This window comes from Bactrocera tryoni, chromosome 4 (assembly GCF_016617805.1).
Source record: "Bactrocera tryoni isolate S06 chromosome 4, CSIRO_BtryS06_freeze2, whole genome shotgun sequence".
Lineage (NCBI taxonomy): Eukaryota > Metazoa > Arthropoda > Insecta > Diptera > Tephritidae > Bactrocera > Bactrocera tryoni.
Window position 1 is genome coordinate 39,872,174 of NC_052502.1, and position 20,469 is coordinate 39,892,642.

Consider the following 20,469-nt stretch of genomic DNA (forward strand, 5'->3'; position numbering starts at 1 on the left):
TGTATCATATTCAGATATGAAGTTCAACCAGGTCCTTCTTCACCTGATATCTCCAACGGAGTGGAGGTCTTCCTATTCCTCTGCTTCCACCGGCGAGTACTGAATCGAATACCTTCAAAGCTGTGTTCTCGAAACAATTGCTAAAGTCAATTTTTGGAATAGCCTTCAAGGCGTGTTTCTCCGGAACGATCACTTGAGTTTACTGAATAGCCAAAAGTCATGCGGAGCTAAGATAGGCGAATACGGTGGTTGTGGCACAATATTGGTTGAAAATTCAGCGAAAAACTAAGGAAGAATCAATGCGATAATGCATTACCCTGGTGCAACAACCAATAGTTGTCGGCTCATATTTCCGGCCTCTTTTTACGAATAGCTTCGCGCAAATGATGCATAACATTAAAGGAGTACTTTTTCCTAGAATTCGGAGTTCATCATACCTCGATAATCGATGGAAACTGTCAACATAACATAATTTTTGGACTGCATTGACGTGGTTTCTTCGGCTTTGGTTCAGATTTTTCACGATATTCAGTCCATTGATCGGGTCGTAAGCACAGATCCAAGACTCATTGCCAGTAATAAACCGTTTCATGACGTCCTCGTAGTCGGAAAGCATTGTTTCCAAGACCTTAACCAATCGTATTTTCACTTTTCATAGGCCCAAATGATCTTTCAAAATGGTTTTCATTGATCCTTTCGATATTCTCACGATGCCAATAAGATGTCTGACTGTTAATCATCGATTCTCAAGGACCAATTCTTTTATCTTTTATTGATGTGTTGACCATCAGTTGTTGTTGATAGCCGAACTGAACGCGGTACGTCGTTAACGCGTTTTCAACCCTCTTTGAATAAATTGAACCTATCAAAAACACTTGTTCGCGACAAACAATTATCACCGAAGGCCTTTTCCAACATTCAGAACGATTCAGCACCAAAAATTTGATTCCGCACACAAAATTTAATACAACTTGTTTTTTGAAGAATTTGGAGAATCTAGAAAGACAGCAGTCGCACGGATGATGAGTATGGAAAGAAAATTTGATGCAAGAAAGGATCCAAAAGACGACTACACAAAGTTCTTGCGGGAGTATCAAAAGATGGGATATATGAAGGAAGTTGAAAAGATGGGTCAAGGTAAATATTAATGCTATAAAAGTTCACAGATTCAATGACGTAATGATAATCGGGCCAAGATTACAGAAAGATATTGTAGATATCATTGTAAAGTGGCGTATGTGGCGTTATGTAATGAGTGCTGATGTTGAAAAGATGCATCGGCAAATAAAAGTCAGAATGAAAGATTTCTCACTCGACTTAAGACTTATTATTATTTTATATATTCGGAATATACATACATATATACATATATATACTTATTATATATGTATTTTTAATTTTTCAAATAGTAGTAAACTAATTCGAATGTGGTGTTATTTCAGACTAATTTTTTTGACAATTATAAATTTAATAAAATATAAGCTTTAATTATCGGAGCTTAGTGACATGTTTTAAAATATTATTTATATTTGGTAAATTTGCGGAAGGTACTTTTGGCTAAGTGTAAAATCACTGATATACACTTTGCGCATGGCAATAACATAGTATAAATACTATTTAAATGAAAATAAAAAAGTTTTTGGCTGAGCTTAAGCTGTCAAATGGTTATTTTGTGTCAGACATAAGATTTACCAAACTTCGTTTTTGTATTTCATTAAATTTAGCTAAGGTTTTTAATATAAGAAATAGCATACCGAAGAAAGATACAGAGACAATAACTGCGAGAAAGGTAATTTAACGGTAAATAATATTAAGTGTCACTTACATCAGTGAAACTGTTAATGCTCATTTTGTAAAAAAGCCAACGCTTAAGCGTAAGATTAATTGGATTTAAGTTTCAACAATTTCGGCAATATTTTCATTCAAAACCAGATTTAGCATAAATCACGTAGAATTGTTGGACTTTTTTGAGCCAGTGAATGTAGTGCAAAAGATGTATACACTTGCAAGCTATAATCCACTATTGATTTTTCACACCATTGTGATAACTTTATCAGTTTACTAAATAAGGGACATGAACCATTGCATGTACTTCAGCCAATGAATAGTATGAATGTTCATCTGAAGTTTTTGGAAATTGCAAATTAAATTTTATTTGCGAAAAAGATTGGAATTTAGAAATTATTATTGTCAATGTAATTCGCCATTGCAAGTTTAGTAAATATATTCACATTTGTATATATGATAATGCAAACTAAAATATGTACATATGTATGTAATATGTGTGATTAAACCTTTATTCAAACATGGAGTTTTTGTTCATATTTGTAGATGTTAATTTATACACAGATTTAAATATGTACAAATATATAAATTTCCTTTTTAAAACTAAGCCCAACAAGTAAAGAAGGGCCAAGTTCGGGTGTAATTGAACATTTTATACTTTTTCAATTTGCAAAAATCGAAGCCGGGTAGAATTATTTTAGAATCTTAATATTATATGACAGACTGGCCGATATTTTCGACATATTCGGTATCTGGATGTTTAAATGGTTTCGATCCGACTAGGGCAATTTTTGGTCATAAGGTGGCATACCACAGAGGCACTAATCTTCTCAAATTATATACCGATACATTTCTTGATTTGTGCACCAGAAATTGGAAGAATAAGATAGAATTTATATGGGAAGTAGGCGTAGTTGTAGTTCGATTTTGCCCATTTTTATACTATAACATTCCTGTTAGAAAATATTACATACCAAATGTAGTTGAAATAGGTAGAGTAGGTCCCGAGGTTTGAGGATTCACCTAAATGGTGGCGGTGCCACGCCTACAATCTCGGGTGTATAATTGTATGTCTCCGACGTGTTTATTTTTAGATTTATTACGATTTTAGTAGTTTTTAACCGAAACACTGTGTGGTGAGTGAGGTCCAGCTGATCTCGAGTTATGTGATTTAATTTCAATGATTTATCACTCTTTTAGTAAGTTTTAACATAATCGTTCATGTGATTTCATGTTTTCGATTAAAGGCGTTTTGTGAGCATGGCAGCGGTCCGATTACGCTCATTTACGAAGTCGTCCTTATTTTTTTTGCCAAGAAACATATGTATCATATTTCATCAAGATATTTTTGTTTTACTCAATTTACAGCTTGCACTAAAGGGTAGTCACCCGGATTTCAACTCGTCTTGTTATCCTGATCACTTATATAGTATACGTAACCCTATTATATCTATCCAACCTGATTAGTTTTATGTGATATTAACAATCATTAGGTGAAAAAACAGTTATACTCTCTAGCAATATACATATGTATATGTCGCAAAATTATAAAAAGGATTCCGCACTTAGATGATTATATTGATTTGGAAATTCTCCTGTTAATTCTATAAAGCTCATTTTGAAGCGGTTCACTCTTTTATCGTTTTTTCTTTTTTTCATACTTTTAAAACATTTTCTAAAATAAAATAAAATAAAACAAAAAAAAACGTTAACTTTGGACCGTACAGAAGCTATAATAATCTTCACAAATACAAAAGATACAAGATCATATTTATGAAAGCTATATGCTATAGTGGTACGACTGGAACAACTTCTTCAGAGATTGCACCATTAGACAATAACTCATGCCGAATTTCGTGAAGCTCTTGCTGTATTTGCGTTCTCCTTCATTCTGTATTTATAATAAATGAAACGGGTCTTAATATTCGCATTGCCTTGTTATTTTCATAGAAAGATAAAATATATACTCTCACAACATGTTGATATATGTAGATACCCGTATAATAGTTTTATTTACCTAATACTTCTTTGTAATACCTAAAATTATTCAGAAAAAGTAGATATGGACTTATATAAATATAACTGACTATGGTGATAAAACGAGTTGAATTGCGGATGACTGCCTGTCCGCACGTATTCGGATAAATTCGGTACACGTGTTGCTTCGCACTATAAGTAGCATTGAACCACCGTCACGCCGAAACATGCCTTTAATCGAACATTTACAAGTACGTTGTAGTTTGGTAAAAAGGATCACATTTGACAACGGCTTCTAATCGTTTGTACTATATGTGCACGTCAGCCAAACTTGCTGGAGATAAGTTTTTCAAGCTCTTCATACATTATGAAAATGGGAGAAATCTGGTGATATCAATACCCACTTCACATATATGTATGTAATGGTTATGTTGAAGACTACTAAAATTGGGATCACTCGATAAATAAATGCCTCATAGACATTCAGTTTTACTCTAGAACTACTTGACCGATTGCAATAAAATTTGGTACATAAAATAACTTTTACATTTTTATTCTATGCGAAATTTGGCGAAATCGTTCAATAGCCACGCCTACTGTCCATTAAATTAAATTGTAAAATCCATATGAAGTTGTTGGAATGAAAGCTTTCTCATTCACATAAATGGTCGAAATTGCACTATATCTTCTATGCTTCTATGGCTGACTTTTTTAGATCCAGATGTGTGATATTGTTGTGTTAAAATTGTGTTAAATTGAATGGTAAAACATTCTAGAACCGATTATAAGTATACGTGATTGGTACGATCTACTAATGCATACATTATTACAGGGTCATCATGTATACGGAGCAGTATTTTAATTGATTAATCATGAGTAATAATGAACGTAAAGAACAAGAAAATGAACCCACAACTTCTTTGGAAGCACCGAAGCCGACTAACTTGAAGCAAACAACAAATGTTGAAAATAAAACGGACACCAAATATGGTAAGGAAATAAGCTTTGAGTTGCATAACCACGTTTCTTTTTATGTTAATTGAAGTTAAATAATTTTTTTTACCAATAGTTACAAATTTAGTATGCAAAATTTTAACATTAAGACTAAACACTTCAAATATCAAGAATAAATCTAATTTTTACACTTTACATAGTATTAAAGTCAGAACTGGTTGGGATCATGAATGCTATATGTTCTTATTAATGATTTATATTTCAGATAGGTCCGCCTCTAGAGAGGGCCCGACCAAAGCACTCTCCTCGAATTCGGACTCGTTGGAAATCAACAGTTCAGGACAGGCGAAGCTAGTTTCTGTTCTTGATGATGGTACCGCAGATTCAGTGAGTTTGAGCACATTGGCTTCAAAAGCGGCACTGAAGCCGAGGGAACCGATTAGAGTTGGTTTTTATGATATTGAGAGAACCATTGGCAAAGGCAATTTTGCCGTTGTCAAACTTGCACGGCACAGAATAACTAAAAACGAGGTAAGGGAGATGGATTTCGGCAGTGTTTTAATAATTGATAATTTTAAGAGTATTAATGTTAGAGTATTATATTAATCTAAAGTCTTCGTATAGAAAAACAAAGTGTTTAGTTGACCTCTATCCATATATAATATGTCTATATAAACATAATTCAAAATTAAGTTAGTACCATCTTTATTCTAATGAAAGTTTTCTTATTAAAATCGAAAATAAATTTTAGACAGGTATCAAAATTACGATAATCAGAACGAGCAAGTAAGGAGAGCTAAGTTCGTGTGTAACCGAACATTTTACTCTCGCAATGTGTAAGCTAATAAAACCTTTCTTCTAAACAAGTAAGCAAGGCCTAAGTTCGGGTGCACTGGAACAAAATATACCCTTGTAACTTGCAAGAATCAAAGCCAGGGAAATACCTTAAACTACAAAACGTCAACTAGAGGATTGGTATCCAAGCTATTATATATATGTATGCTGAGATTCATTAAGTTACCTTAAAGACTATTACCAATCATATAGAGTGAAGTCACCCAGATGTTATATATTTGTTATATAGGGGCTACGTAAGTTTTTGCCCAATTTTATCCATTTTAGGCACAAATATACACTGCTATTAATATTAATATTAATTTTTCATACTTCGCGTGTTTTTTGATTTGGTAAATTTATTTTCTGTAAGTTGATAGTACTGTTGGTGACATCTACGCTAAATTTCACGTCAAAATATTCATTAGTATTTGAGATACGCGTCGGAATTTATTGAACAAAGAAGTGCGATAATGCACCATCTCATACTGCATTTCGCCACATTTTCAACTATTATCGGACTGCAACTACCGTATTCGCCTGATTTACCTTCGTGTAACTTCTGGCTATTCAGCAAATTCACATTCCGAAGACACCGTTTTGACTCAATTGAGGATATAAAAGCTGAATCGAAGAAGGCTCTGATGGCCATCTGATGACCAAGTGGTATGATGACCGGAAAATTCGTTGGCATAAGTGTATTGCAGCGGGAGAGGATTACTTTGAAGGAGATGAAATGGACAAAAATCACCTTTCAATTTAATCACAGTAGTATGCGTTATAAAGTCATCTTGAAGTTCGAAAATTCGAAAATCGTCGTATTAGGTATATTACGATTCAACCCATTTTCAACACATGTTTGTCATGAAAGGATTATCCATGAATTTCAATTATACTCGTATATCTCATTATTGGAATATACTCCGAATGAAATCAAGAAATATTAAATTTGTCGTAAAAAGTCAACTATAGATACTGGGGATCAAATATTCCGTACCTTGGGGCTTGAACAGTTTTTATTGGATTTGGACAATTTATGGTCATAAGATGGCATACACTAAAGGCATTATTCGTGGAAAGTTTTAACCCGTTATATTACTTGCTTCTTGATTAGTACACTGAAAGGAAAGATTCAAACGGATTTTAAAATTGTGCTAAATGGGATGTAGGCTTGGCTATAATAATTTCGGACTGTAATAAGTATAAGAATGTTAGAAGAATGGAACGTATCGAATTTGGTTGAAACCGGTTGGGCGGGTCCCGAGATATGTGATTTTACCTAATAGCAAACGGTTCCACACTCATCGTCCAATTTTTATACTGGCTCGTATAAAGTACTCTCATACCATATCGAGCATAATAATTAATGCCGCTGACAAATTTAGTTATTGATTTATTGCGCTTTAACAGCGCTTTTTAACAGCACCGTTGTATGGGGAGTGGGCGAAGTTATCATCCGATTTCATCCACTTTCACTCTGTCGGCGTCCTTATCAAATTAGGCTATCTGTATCTTTGGTTGTCTCGGTGATATGCACATTAAACCTATTAAAGGGTGGGGCCACGTCTACTTTTTCAAAATTTTCAGCCCACATGTGCCGTTTTTACCGCAATCCTCTGTGGCAAATTACAGTTCTGTATCTTATTTGAGTGCTTAGTTATGTTACTTTATAGGTTTTCCTTTAATGGCGCTTTGTCGGCGTGGCAGTGATCCGATTGCGCCCATCTACGAACTCCGCCTTACACTTTCGCCAAGGAACACGTGTACCAAAATATCTTAATTTTTAGTTACAGTTTGCGCGGACAGACGGACAGGTTGAGAGTCACCCGGATTTCAACTCATCTCGTCATCCTGTTCCTTTATACATATACATACATATAACCCTATATTTATCTCTATTAGTTTTAGGTGATACGTACAACCGTTTGGTGAACAAAACTATTATACTCTGTAGCACCATGTTGCAAGAGCGTTTTGCTTCATGGAATTTATAACAAAATTAACCTAGTTAACTCAAAAGAGATATGCATATGTGATAACTCTCAGCAACTAACAGGATGTTCGAAAATCCTTAAAATAGATATATGGAGACTGAGAGGAGTATTAGTAAAATATTTTTGTTAAAAAGTTAGCAAAAGTGGCTTAGGATTTCGGCAACTTTTGATGTATGTAAAATGGCATATTTGCGCATGGTTTCATATGGGTTTACTTTCACTTGGTTTATATTAATTTTATCAGTGTAATATAAGAATGTCAGGATAGTGTTAATGCATCAACTTTTGTTAAAATTAATGAATAGTTGAAATGTGTACCTTAAACCTTATACGATATCCTGCATATTTTGGCGACGAAATGGTCAGATTCCGCCCATCTGCTGTACCAACTTTGTCGGATTTAGTACCAAAAACACCTAAACCAAATTTCAATTATAATGCGCCATGTAATGATTCAGATGTTACAAACAACCGTTAGGTATAAAAAAACTATTATGCTTTGCTACATCATTTTGCGAGAGTATAAAAACACCTCAAACGGTAAATATATTTAGATCTTTATTGAATTAGCAAATTGGTCTGTTTGAACTTAGTTGTAATGTTTAGGTATTTCTTACTTATGTGTATTGCTGATGCAAAAGCTCTTATAGTTAAGAATTAGACTGCGGGCTTTGAATTCTTGATTTATTATACAAACTCTTTGAACCGTAAATCAACAATATAATTTTTATTAAACGTATTAGTAAATAAATTATTTTTATTAAGGTCGCTATAAAAATAATTGACAAGAGCCAGTTGGATTCAATAAACTTGCAAAAGGTCTACCGTGAAGTTGAAATAATGAAACGATTAAATCATCCACACATCATCAAACTCTACCAGGTAATGCATACAAGTGTTTGATAAACATATACTAGAAAGTTTGAAATATTAATATAAGCATATGTATTGATATACGAGTATATAACTACACACAATATTTATATATCCGTAAATATACACTAAAATAAATAAATTTAGTTCGTTACTTTAATTAGCTTTCTGGCCATACTAACGATTGCAATAAGTATAACCGAATGGCGGTTTTCTAATTAAAGAAAATGGTTGTGTTTGCTGCACAAAATGATACCAAAATAAGAATCTTTTATTTAAATATTTGTGTACATATGTATCTAATGCTATTTACTCTAAAGAATTGGTCGCAAATCTATGTTCTATTCAACAATTTAAAAAATATTTAAACATCGATACCAACTGAAACAAAACCAAATTTTATAATAGTGACAGTACTACATATAAAATTACAATAAGATTCCTTAATGAAATAAATTTTCTCTCTTCTAATTTTTACAGGTGATGGAAACGAAAAATATGATTTACATAGTATCTGAATACGCTAGTCAAGGGGAAATATTTGGTAAGTAAATATTAGGGTATAGGCATATCAAAAATTGTATTATCGTAATAATTAGCTCATTACCTAATTATAGCTTAATTCAGAGTATGGCTATTTCAAAAACAATAAATTTGTTTTCATTACTTTTTACTAACAACGGTTTCCTTTTATCTAAGAGCAATTCTATTAGTCTTCGCAATGAACCACTTGTTCCTATTAAGAGCAAATTGATAGGTACTCGAATTGCAAAAAAGCGGCAAATTTGTGGTTTACATATATACCAGAAAACTTAAATTTCTATATGTTTTTTAATTATTAAGCAGACCCAACCAGACCCTATTTTCTATCATACATTTTTATTTATACTCTACTTTATGTACCATATATTTCTACAGATCTCAGATCTCTTTAGTTAATTCACACTCTATACCATATATCCATAGAAATTTCTTGTTTTTATTGAATTCTTCAAATTCCATAAAACAGTCCAAATCAATAAATTGCCATTTTTATTAAGGGGTTAGGGGTAGTCAGAGGCAGGAAAAAATAAGAGTTTTCAGTATTTTTTTTTTGCTATTAAATCATATTATTTTACAAAAGTAGTAATATGGCATTATTATAGGATATGTTAACGTGAAGTCACGAAAATTTCAAAAAAAAAAACTTAATTTCCAAAGTTATTGTTGATTCTGTTCCAAAAAAAGGTACTTGCGGTGACAAGCATAAGTCCTTGGAGATTCATCTAAAATCAATCGGACAAAAAAAAATTAGTTTTATAAATAGATAAACTCGGATCTGATAGAAGGATTTTTTTTATTTTCAAAATTAACAAAATGGCGGCCTCAGGAAATCTTTTTCTAAATTTTTGCGCAAAAATTAACAGTTGATTGGTCTTAAAAAAATCGAAATTTTCGAAAAAATAAAAATCCTTTGATCAGGCCTGAGTTTATTATGTACCCTAAAAGCTCATTAAAATCTACTGAACGGCTTTCGAGTCACAGATGTCACCGATTCAAAAAACATAGTTTTGAGAAAAACGCGTTTAAAGTTTCACACTAGCGCTTTGAAGTGCCCGAGCTCTCTTTGTTATTTGTCGAATAACTCAAAAACTAATTATCGGATCAACGTGACATTTTCAGGGAATATTTTTAAGACATTGAAAAAAAAATAATTTTTTGAAAATTCTAACTACCCCTTAACACTCCCATAATGACAATGCTAGTGGCAAGGCAAAGACTGTACATTTTTAACACATGCTACAGTAAATTTTATGTACTTGTATTATTCGAAACAATATTTGATCTTACTTGTAATTTTTTTTTACAAAATGACTCATATCGATTTCTGACCAACTAAAGCGGTTGGCTAAAATGAAACACACATTTACAACGTGGTTGTCTTTTTTACTATAGTTCGTTACTACGAGTATCGAGAGCTAAAAGCATATGGAGAGAAAACTCGAATAATACGGTGGAATTCAGAACGGAATTAATGCAATTTTCAATGATTTCTTACACAATAAATGGGTCGATTATGAACTGACAGTCTCTTATATTCTTGAACTTTACATATGTTTAACACTTTCATTGAAATTACAAAACATGTGGACTAAATTTTAGAGCCGCTAGATAGGAACCTTTCAGCATGATAGTATATAGTATAAACGACTTATAAAGTCAAAAGAAATGTATTTAAAATGAGCACTTCTTCTTAAATAATATGAAAGTTTTTAAAGATATTTAAGATGTATAAAATTGAAAATCGTTGGCCAAATCACGTGTTTACACGTAAATCGAACGAAGTTTGATGACAATAACAAGGATCAAAGTACTTTATAGCTGTTACCATACATATTTCTAATGTCATGGGCGTAATTCTTTATCAGTGTTCAGATAAATATAACTGATGACTTTTTAATAAAATCGTGTTTTATTACCATTTCCTTAGATTACATAGCAAAATTTGGCAGGATGTCTGAGGGTTCTGCAAGAAGTAAATTTTGGCAGATTTTATCAGCGGTAGAATATTGCCATATGAAAAATATTGTACATAGAGATTTAAAGGTAAACTATTGCATTGTTGCAGATCAGAAATACAACGAAGCTTTTTCCTTTTTAGGCTGAAAACCTTCTACTTGATATTAATATGAATATAAAAATCGCAGATTTTGGGTTTTCGAACCACTTTAAGGTTGGTGAATTGCTAGCAACATGGTGTGGATCCCCTCCCTACGCTGCACCTGAAGTTTTTGAAGGAAAACAGTACACCGGGCCGGAAATTGATATATGGGTACTAATTCTAGTTTCAACTACAAACACATCTGTGTGAGTGTACGCTTTCATTTAAATCAATCTTTTCAGTCACTAGGTGTGGTACTATATGTTCTAGTCTGCGGGGCTTTGCCGTTCGATGGATCTACATTACAGAGTCTAAGAGACCGAGTACTGTCAGGAAGATTTAGGATCCCTTTCTTCATGTCTTCAGGTGAATTTATTATTTATTGATTTTATTTTGAAAATCTAAGATCAACGTATTGCAGACTGTGAGCATTTGATTCGAAGAATGCTTGTTCTTGATCCATCGCGCCGATACACAATCAATCAAATCAAAACCCATCGTTGGGTTTGCGGAGAAGCTCGTGATACCGTTGTTGTAACACAATGCAGCGTTAATATGGATGGAACTTCAAGCATTGAACCAAATGAAGACATACTACGGATAATGTCGGAATTCGCTGGAATACCTCCAGAAAAAACCAAAGCAAGTTTGAAAAAGAACAGTTACGACCATGTTGCCGCGATATATTTATTGCTTCAAGACCGAGTTAATAGTAAAAAAAATATGCAAGAATATTCAAAACGTTTAAGTGATAATACACTGCCACGCATTACATCTATGGGATATAATGGATCTTCTAAAGTACTACATAAAACTAGACCTTCGATCGATAAACAGCGAGTGAAGCAAACGTATCATACAGTAAAAGAAAAGACAATATCACCACTGCCAAGTGTAGACGAAGTAAAATTTGGTAGTTTCCCATCGAAATTTTCCCAGAAAATCGTTGCCAATTGTGATAATACCCAAATCCACGAACAAAATAAAAATTGTGGTCCCACGTCTATAAAAAACTATGACCATAAAGAAGCCCAAGTAAGCCAGTCATTAGCAAAAGGAAGACCGACACCTATTAAGATTTCTCGTTTAAGTCGGGCCAATATAAGTTCAAGCCAGCACCCAATAGCAACGCCATATAGTACAGACAATAAATTATCGACTGTTAGTGAAAAATGTCGCCAAGAGAATCTATTATCTAATGAACATTTAAGTGGTTTATTGGCTGCGCCAAACGTTATAAACGAGAGTCTGCCTCACCCTCTCCATCAAAACTTAAGAGAGTGTATAATTAAGCAGAGCTCGGAGGATTGCCGTCTCCTATTACAACAAGTAACTTTATAATCATATTTTATAGATTTAACTAACCATTATTTAGTAGTGTCGGTGTGCCTTTATTGCTATTGTTTTTATCATTCCAATTAGCGAGTTTTTGAAAAATTTAAAATTATATTTTCACATTTTTTGTAGGCCACTGCCATTTCAGAATCTAAGACGTATGCTAATAGTGAAACAGACATCGAAAGCGATGTTCAAATTGAACTTAAGAACGTTAAAGATGTAAAAAAAATGTCTAGCTCCACTAGTTTCGATTCTTCTTCTAGCGGACAAAAAGTTAAAGCGAATTTTCATTTCAAAATGTCGGCAGAAGCAGCTAAACTTTTCCAAACATTACAAGAAAGTCCACTTCCCATAGAGGTGAGTATTATTTATACCCTAAACTGGGTTTATCAAGTTTGCCACGATGTTTGTAACACCACAAAGAAAACGTTTATATGTACCTTATAAAGTATTTATATAAATGATCAGTGAGGCGAGCTGAGGCGATTTAGCCATGTCCGTCTGCATATAATAATAATAATAATAATAATAATAATAATAATAATAATAATAATAATAACACAACGATTACCCTCCACCCGTACTTCCGACGCGACGGGCACATCCATATACTTGTACGTGCGGAATAAGCCAAGTCATGAAAAGCAAGAGTTTTTTTAAACGAGTTTCAACTAGTAAGTGTAGATAGATTTATAAGTTGTAAACGACTAGTGTATGGAGGTAGACTGAACCTAGAATACCAACGGAAATGAACTAAGGAGAATTTATGAACGGACTCTAACTTGCTCAAAATGGATTTGGAAACTAGATTTCCATACAGCAGAGCCATATTCAAATATAGGTCTATTATGGTATCAATATGAATATTTAAATTAAGCTTATGGATTTTAACTCCCTAATCAACAAAGATAAAAACTTGCTCCAGTAAATAATATTTTATAACATAAGGAGAGGGGAGCCCATATCTACGAGAAAAGCACATCGTATCTTCACACCAAGCAGCCATATTATTTACAGGATTTGTCTGGAAAGTAATAGAACCGAGTCGATTTAAAAAAATTTTGATTCGTAACAATTCTTTAAAAACTGAGAAGAAGAAATTATTGAACACATCGAAAAAGTTATATAGTCTGCAATGATAGCTTCAAAAAGTTGGGGTATAACTGATAGTTGTGCAAAACCCCAAAGGTTTCCCTTTTATACAAAGGGATTATAAATGACTGTTTCCATATTGAGGGAATATACCTTGTTTAAGAAAGGAGTTAAATATTCTTGTCAAAGGCAAGTAGATCTATTTGGCTCAATTTTTCGGGAAGCTTGAGGGTATCATATCTCTTCCGTAATTTAAAGATGGTTCTAACATATTTATTAGTTTCTGGAAAAATCTTTTATTTGACAAGGTATCTTCGTGAAATTTAGTGTCGCTTATTCTCCAAGGTATTGCTAAAATTTCCGAACATATTGTTCAGATTGGACCACTAGAGCATAATACTGTCACCCAGACTGGCCGATCAAAATAATTCTTATATTGATATCATATTTCAAAGTGTCAAATACAATTATTTTTAAAAAAAGAAGGAAGTTCATTGATTTTATAAAAGGAAAAGATAAACACACACAATAAATTTTATATAGAAAAAATAATGTTCATAATTTCGCAATGCAAGTTGAACCAATCGTTGTTGGATGGAGTTAACAAGCTTTAAACACCTCTAAATCTTATACATACATAGATGCAATTATTCAATTCAGCCAGGTTTTGAGGTTTCTCTTCAGCTTTACGCATCTTTAGGATTAACCAAGCATTCTCAATTGGTGACAAGTCAGGGCTTAGAGGCGGCCATTTCAACACATTGACGTTTTGATTTTTTAGATATTCGGTTACAACTTTTAGAGTATAAATGGGCTCGTTGTACTGTCGAAGAAGGAAATCCGGTCCAATTAGTTGTTGACCCTCGAGAATGCCGATCTCTTTTAAAATATTTAAAAATTATGCAGCAGCAAGTTTTTTAGAGCTACAGTATTACCAGACTTATTCGCTGATAAGCATCCCCAAACCATTAAGCCCTTGTATGCACTGAGGGCACTTTATTGCCTTCTTCTATAAGCCGTGTGCGAATTTTTGAAACAGAATTGGAAATATCCAAAATTCTTTTATCAGCTCCCTTCGTTGCAATTTTTGGGCACCCTTGTCTTTTCTTCCTGATGACTCTATTTTCTTTGTTGCAGCCAGCAATAACTTACTATATTGCGACGTGACTTTTAATGCTATCTTTGTGTTAGTGGCTTAAACTTTACTTTAAAAAAATAAAATAAAGGCTCTACTTATATACTCAATTTTTAAATTTAGAAAATAAATATATTTTGTTATTTATTTTCAAGTTTTATTGCAAAAGCACTTAAATTTGTCCTTGGTAACTAACTTTTTCCACGTTTTATCAGTGATACAGAGTGCCACGCAAATTTCTTACCAGATAAATGCTTGGTGTTTTGATAACTAACTTTTTCTACATTCAACCGATTGACTAACACTAACTAACCTCTAATCAATATTGTAAATAATTGAATTTCTTAGTTTGACACTAAACTTTCCCACACATACTCGTACAACAATGAGCTCAAATGGCAATTATCGTTATATATGTAGGTATATGTATTTCTGTAAATAATAAATTGAATTGAAAATTGAAAAACAATACTACATTATATCACTTTTTTGTTTTTTTTTTAAGTGCAATCTAAAAATTTTCTTTTTTCTTTCTTATATTGTGTAAAATATTTTATGGAATAATAGTATATTTTCCATTTTGATCTAATACCGTTTGCCATCTTTCGGACAAGAGATTGATTCTACATTCATACACTTGCAAACTAGCCCAAGTGGTTTTTAATGCCCAGATTTTAGGTGAAGGTTCTCCCATCCAAATTTTGCAGAGACCGGAACAAGTAATAGTTCGAAGTTGCCAAGTCTGGAGAATATGATGGGTGTGGTAGCACATCCCAATTATGTAAGCTGGAAAAACGTGTTATCCTGGTGGAAACTACACCTTTTCTATTGATCAATTTTGGCCTCTTCTGTTTGAGTGCATTTCTGAATTTGACCAGCTAATCACAATACACTTCAAAACTAATCGTGGAATTGTCAGGCAAAATCGCAAAATAAACGATCCCTTTGAAATCCCATCAAACAGCCAATAAAACTTTTGTTTAGTGATTATCGGCCTTGGAAGTGCTTTGATCTGATTCATGACTTTTAAACGCTTGCACTTTTCATTCTTGTAAACAACTTACTCTTCATCGTCGGTTACAAAAATAGTTAGTTCACTTCAGTGATGTTTGATATGCTTCGTGTATGCTTCGAGTATTATTAAATATAGTGTGTTTAATTTAATTTTATTCTATAAAGTCTTTTATTGTATTTTTTTTAAGTACAAACTCTTTTCGAAACTTTTCTATTCAAAATAAAAATTTATTCATGTTTTAAAGAAACAGGAAGCTACTGAGCCAGCATCTAGTAAATCAAATTCAGCCATAAATAGATGTGTCCTCCCAAGTGTGTCCAAAGCTCATAACGGTTGCACCTCAAAATCTTCTCAGACTGATTCCAAATGCAGGTAAGCACAATATATGTATATAGTGATATTTCCAATAGTACATATAAGTAAATCAAGTGATTATAAATTATTTAAAGGAAATTTTGTAACGAAAAGTGTGCATCTCGACTGAAGTCAACGAAAATAGCCACCCAGTGCAGCACTAGTACTGATGAGGGTTGTGAAACGGACCCCACAAATGAAATGAGAGGTAGCGACTACAAGCCATACATATAAGTATAAGTAATTTACGAATCCACAAGTATTTGTTGTATTGGTATTTTAATTTTTTAAATTTTTTTAATCTTATGTTGACATTTTATTCCCTACATACAATTATATATGCCATAATTAAATATACTATACACTGAATTTATCAGAGGGGTAGCGAGAACAGATGAAATTCACTATATGACAAGTTTTCGAACACGCGTCGTATTTCATTGTGGAAACCTCTGAATTTATGAAGCCTTTTCTTATATATTTATGTACTAATTGTGGTTTACATTCTTTCCAAGTGTCCACTTTATATATTTTTTATAATTCTCTAGATTGTTCGCAATCGACGTGCGATCTAACTCAGCGCATGCAGTCTTATGCTAGCAGCAGTTCATCGAGCGGAGTGCTGGCAAGTTATTCTAAAAGCTTGAGCCAAAACTTAAGCCGTGGTTCATCAAACAGCAACTGTTCGGTATTGGAAGGTATAGATCTAAACATGGCACCTAGTATTGATCTAGCAAGCAGCCTACCATCGTGCGCTAGCAATACCACCTTAGCTACCGCATCCGATCGAATGTCGGATCGTTCCATCTATAATAGTAATAACTCGTGTTTTCAAATACCAGTTTCAAGTAATTCTTCGACACTTTGTGCAAAACTACCCATGGAATGTGTGGATAAAAGGTCTCCACTACATTTTAGGTGTTTAGTTAGATACTCAAATAATATAATAGTGAACGAATTAAACTATTTTTCGATATTTTAGGGAAGGTCGACGGGCAAGTGATGGTCTTGTTGCTCAAGGATTTGTGAATTCGATGACAATTTTAAATTCTGGCGTTGGTTACGGTAGTTACCGTTATGATACCCGAAAACAAGATTGCTGGCTGGAATTGCAACAACTACAAAAGGAAGTTGTATCACTTAAATCGAAATATCGTAGCAATAAAGTACCTATAGACGACGGCGGCAATTATCAATTTCACAGTAGTCAATTTTACTCAATTCCAAATAGACTGTCACTTGACTTGCATCACCAGTTCGTACAGTCTCCACATACTCCGAGGACTCCACATCTAATACGTCCACAGCATAGTTTCGAAACTATAGATTTTCCCTCGCCATTCATTAATAATGTACGCTTCGACGCAAGCAATCTGCCTGTGGCTTCGTCCGCTCGTGCTGATATGACGCTCCTTTGCAACATTAATCCATTAGTTATACAGCGACAGCCACTCCAACAACAGCTGCTACAGCACAGACTATTGCAACAAAAAAGACAACTATTACAAAAACAATACGCCTTGGAGTCTCACATCTCACGGCAACAGCTCATGATGCGTGAACAATCTTTTAAAGCAGGTCCACCACAACAAGTTGCTGGTCAAGGCTTAATTGCAACCAGTTTTGAGTCTGCAGAATCATGCCCACCTAGCGATATATTTATAAATGGTTTAAATGTCTTTGAACGGGCTTCAGGAAAGTTCCAACAGTCATCTATAATCCCACTGCCTTATGGCCCAACGATTAATAACTACATGAAGACGTCTTATATAAAGCAGCAATCTCAAGACCTTTCTTTGCTCACGATGCCTACTAAATATACACCTCCGTTAAGTAGGCACGCGTCAGAGACTTGGAGCTCCCTTCCAACAACTGTGAACAGTAGTCAATTGAAAAAATCAAGTAAATTAATTGAAAACGGCGGACGCTTAGCGCCACAGTTTCATGCAAATGTAGGTAAACTAATGGTGAAAATCCGCTAAGTACAACAAAATCATCTTATAGTAATAGCTCATTATACCACGGCAATAAAAATTATACATCAATATACTCGCATAGATCTAGTGTAATATGTATATGCTTATCCTTCGCAGGGCACACCTATTTTTTACATGAATAACACAGTGGTGTAAATTGTAACCCAATCTAATTCAAAATTTACTATTCAGTTTTCATACATATAACTTTGCTTTTTCAGTTTTCAGTTCAGATAAAGCCTTTTATACCCTAAACAAGGTATATTAAATTTGACAAGATGTCTACGTGAAATTTGGCATATATTATCATCCGAGGCGTCGTAATTTTCTCCGAAATAGTTTTTAGATTGAACCGGCAGAGCATATAGCTGCCGTATAAACTAAGCGATCAAAATCAAGTCGTTTTTTTTAGACAAGACGTCTTCACAACATTTGACATATGGAGATCATTGTCCAAGGCAAAGCTATAATCGATATATATACGGAGTTATATACATATATATATCCTGTTATATACATATATAAGGGATCAGGATTACAAGCGGAGTGAAATCTTCGCAGAAATGAGGGGCACCTTTTGTTAGAAATTTTATAAGAATCGATATCAGCCAAATTCTCACAAAACAAATTATTTTGACAGCTCTTGCTACTAATAGACCAGTGATATAAAAGTAAGGAATATACAAGAGTGCTTTCTAAGGGGCAGCGTCACATTAAAAAATGGGCGTGGCAACCCTACCGTTGGAGTCACATTTCTCCGGTCCTTTTTTTACCAATTTCAACCAAATTTGGTATATAGGATTATTTTCACGTTGCCATGTTACGTCCACTGCCATTGCCCACTTTCTAGCATACTGATCAAGAACCAATCAATATAACAGGGTAAAACTTTGTACGAATCAGGTGAAAAGTTGCTCTAGTCCCCATATAACTATTTCAGGATTATCAAACACCCGGTTGACCTTACTCCATATATATTGTTGATGGTATGTGAGGTACCTGAATGAAATTCAGAGGGTATCTGTTTCTGTTAATTATATGCAGTAGTGCCGAAAATAGATAAAATCGAGTCAATACAATACCTATGTACATACTTATGTATCTCCCATACATCTATTAAAAGATTTTCAAACTGCAAATAGGCCTTATACCGTATATATGGTTATTATCATCCATTCCGATCTTAATGTTGACATAGTCAATGTTCACAGTTTATAAAGTATAATGGTACACATTGTATGGTGTATGGTGGTACCTTACATCACTGTATCTTCTAACAAGAGTAATACGCGGAATCAGGAATTCGGAAAAGTTCAAATCAATAAATAGAATTGGAAGTTTAAAATTTATTGAAAACGGGCCGGAACTTTCTACTTTCCTGCAACCTAATTGTATTGCATATGAACTAAATTGACCGATAACTTATGACACATTTGACATGAAAACACTTTTTTATAGTTATTCAACTTTTCACGGAAATCGACGTAAGATTGATTTTTCCAGAATGTACGAAAGTCGGTTGATGCATGCTTTCTATTGCTTCGTATGAAGCAAAAACTTCGGCAACTCTCATCTTTCCATTCCTTTTATTTTAATTCCAATTATTAGAGAAAAACATGGAAAACAAAGTGTTCATTATGACATGCGTTCGTTTCGTTGTACAAATATTAATTGTCAATCATAAAGAGGAAACTTTTATGTAAATCAGCCATACACAATACACAAGAGCTTCGGGTACTTTGTCAATTGAGCCTTAAAAAAATTTAACGGAAATTTTAGTACTGCCTGATATTTAACGTGTGGTATAACCGATAGTTGACTCACAGGGAAATTTTCTAATATATGTACATAAGTCGTGGTTGGGAAAAATGTTTAAATAAACAGTCACCAATTAAACTTTTCCTACGTCATCCAGAGAAATCTCGTTCAAAACATATATTTAAACTCTTCAAATTTTGTTTACATGTCACTGATTGTTCAACTTGTTAGAAAAATCAGTCATATTTGATAGAGTTTGTTTTAATTTTTTTTTAATTATTGATTTAAATACATAATTTCAAATCTGAAAACTTTACATATGCTTTAGTGCACATTTTTTTCAATTGCGCGCGTTATTCAATTTTGTGTTCTCATGGATTTGGTGAAGCCCATTTATAGTCTTAACTAGTATATTAATTTTTGCGTAGGGCTAATTAACTCATTCAACAACTCAGTGAAGAAAATTTAAATTCATATTTTTTAAGTTTTTTAAATATACTATGTGTACATATTTTGCATATAACTACAGCTTATGACATTTTCTTACAGACAAACGTTTATACATCGAACTGGCAAACCGTCATAAGGCCCCTAAGTGAAAGTCCCATTCTGGAATTAGCTGAACATTTGGAGTCTGTATGATCATTACATACTTAAACAATTTACGTAGTTAATTCGTATCGAAAACAAGAACAATAAAATAATATCAATTACATAATTGCATTTACACTTTAATAGTAATA

General features: G+C 33.4%; 1 protein-coding gene across 3 annotated transcripts; it reads left to right on the top strand.

Moving 5' to 3' along the window:
- Positions 1 to 1,662: 1,662 nt before the first annotated feature.
- On the top strand, positions 1,663 to 20,461 carry LOC120774140 (MAP/microtubule affinity-regulating kinase 3). Of its 3 annotated transcripts, none has more exons than XM_040103533.1 (15): positions 1,663 to 1,789; positions 4,595 to 4,752; positions 4,982 to 5,247; positions 8,310 to 8,426; positions 8,898 to 8,961; positions 10,888 to 11,003; positions 11,059 to 11,229; positions 11,301 to 11,424; positions 11,480 to 12,387; positions 12,526 to 12,753; positions 15,883 to 16,010; positions 16,088 to 16,200; positions 16,541 to 16,910; positions 16,975 to 17,948; positions 20,276 to 20,461. In XM_040103533.1, exons 2-15 carry the CDS (start codon positions 4,635 to 4,637, stop codon positions 20,323 to 20,325), a joined length of 3,747 nt encoding a protein of 1,248 aa, XP_039959467.1. In that variant the 5' UTR covers positions 1,663 to 1,789; positions 4,595 to 4,634; the 3' UTR covers positions 20,326 to 20,461. The 3 variants fall into 3 exon arrangements, with proteins under 3 accessions (XP_039959467.1, XP_039959465.1, XP_039959466.1); XM_040103531.1 differs by having other exon boundaries at positions 16,975 to 17,944; XM_040103532.1 differs by having other exon boundaries at positions 15,889 to 16,010; positions 16,975 to 17,944.
- Positions 20,462 to 20,469: the final 8 nt, after the last annotated feature.

Excerpts from the sequence above, each read along its gene's own strand:
- LOC120774140 (XM_040103531.1), top strand. The coding sequence starts at position 4,635 with ATGAGTAATAATGAACGTAAAGAACAAGAAAATGAACCCACAACTTCT. Across the intron at positions 4,753-4,981 it reads TAAAACGGACACCAAATATG|ATAGGTCCGCCTCTAGAGAG; the intron begins GTAAGGAAATAA and ends TTTATATTTCAG. Across the intron at positions 17,945-20,275 it reads CGCCACAGTTTCATGCAAAT|ACAAACGTTTATACATCGAA; the intron begins GTAGGTAAACTA and ends ATTTTCTTACAG.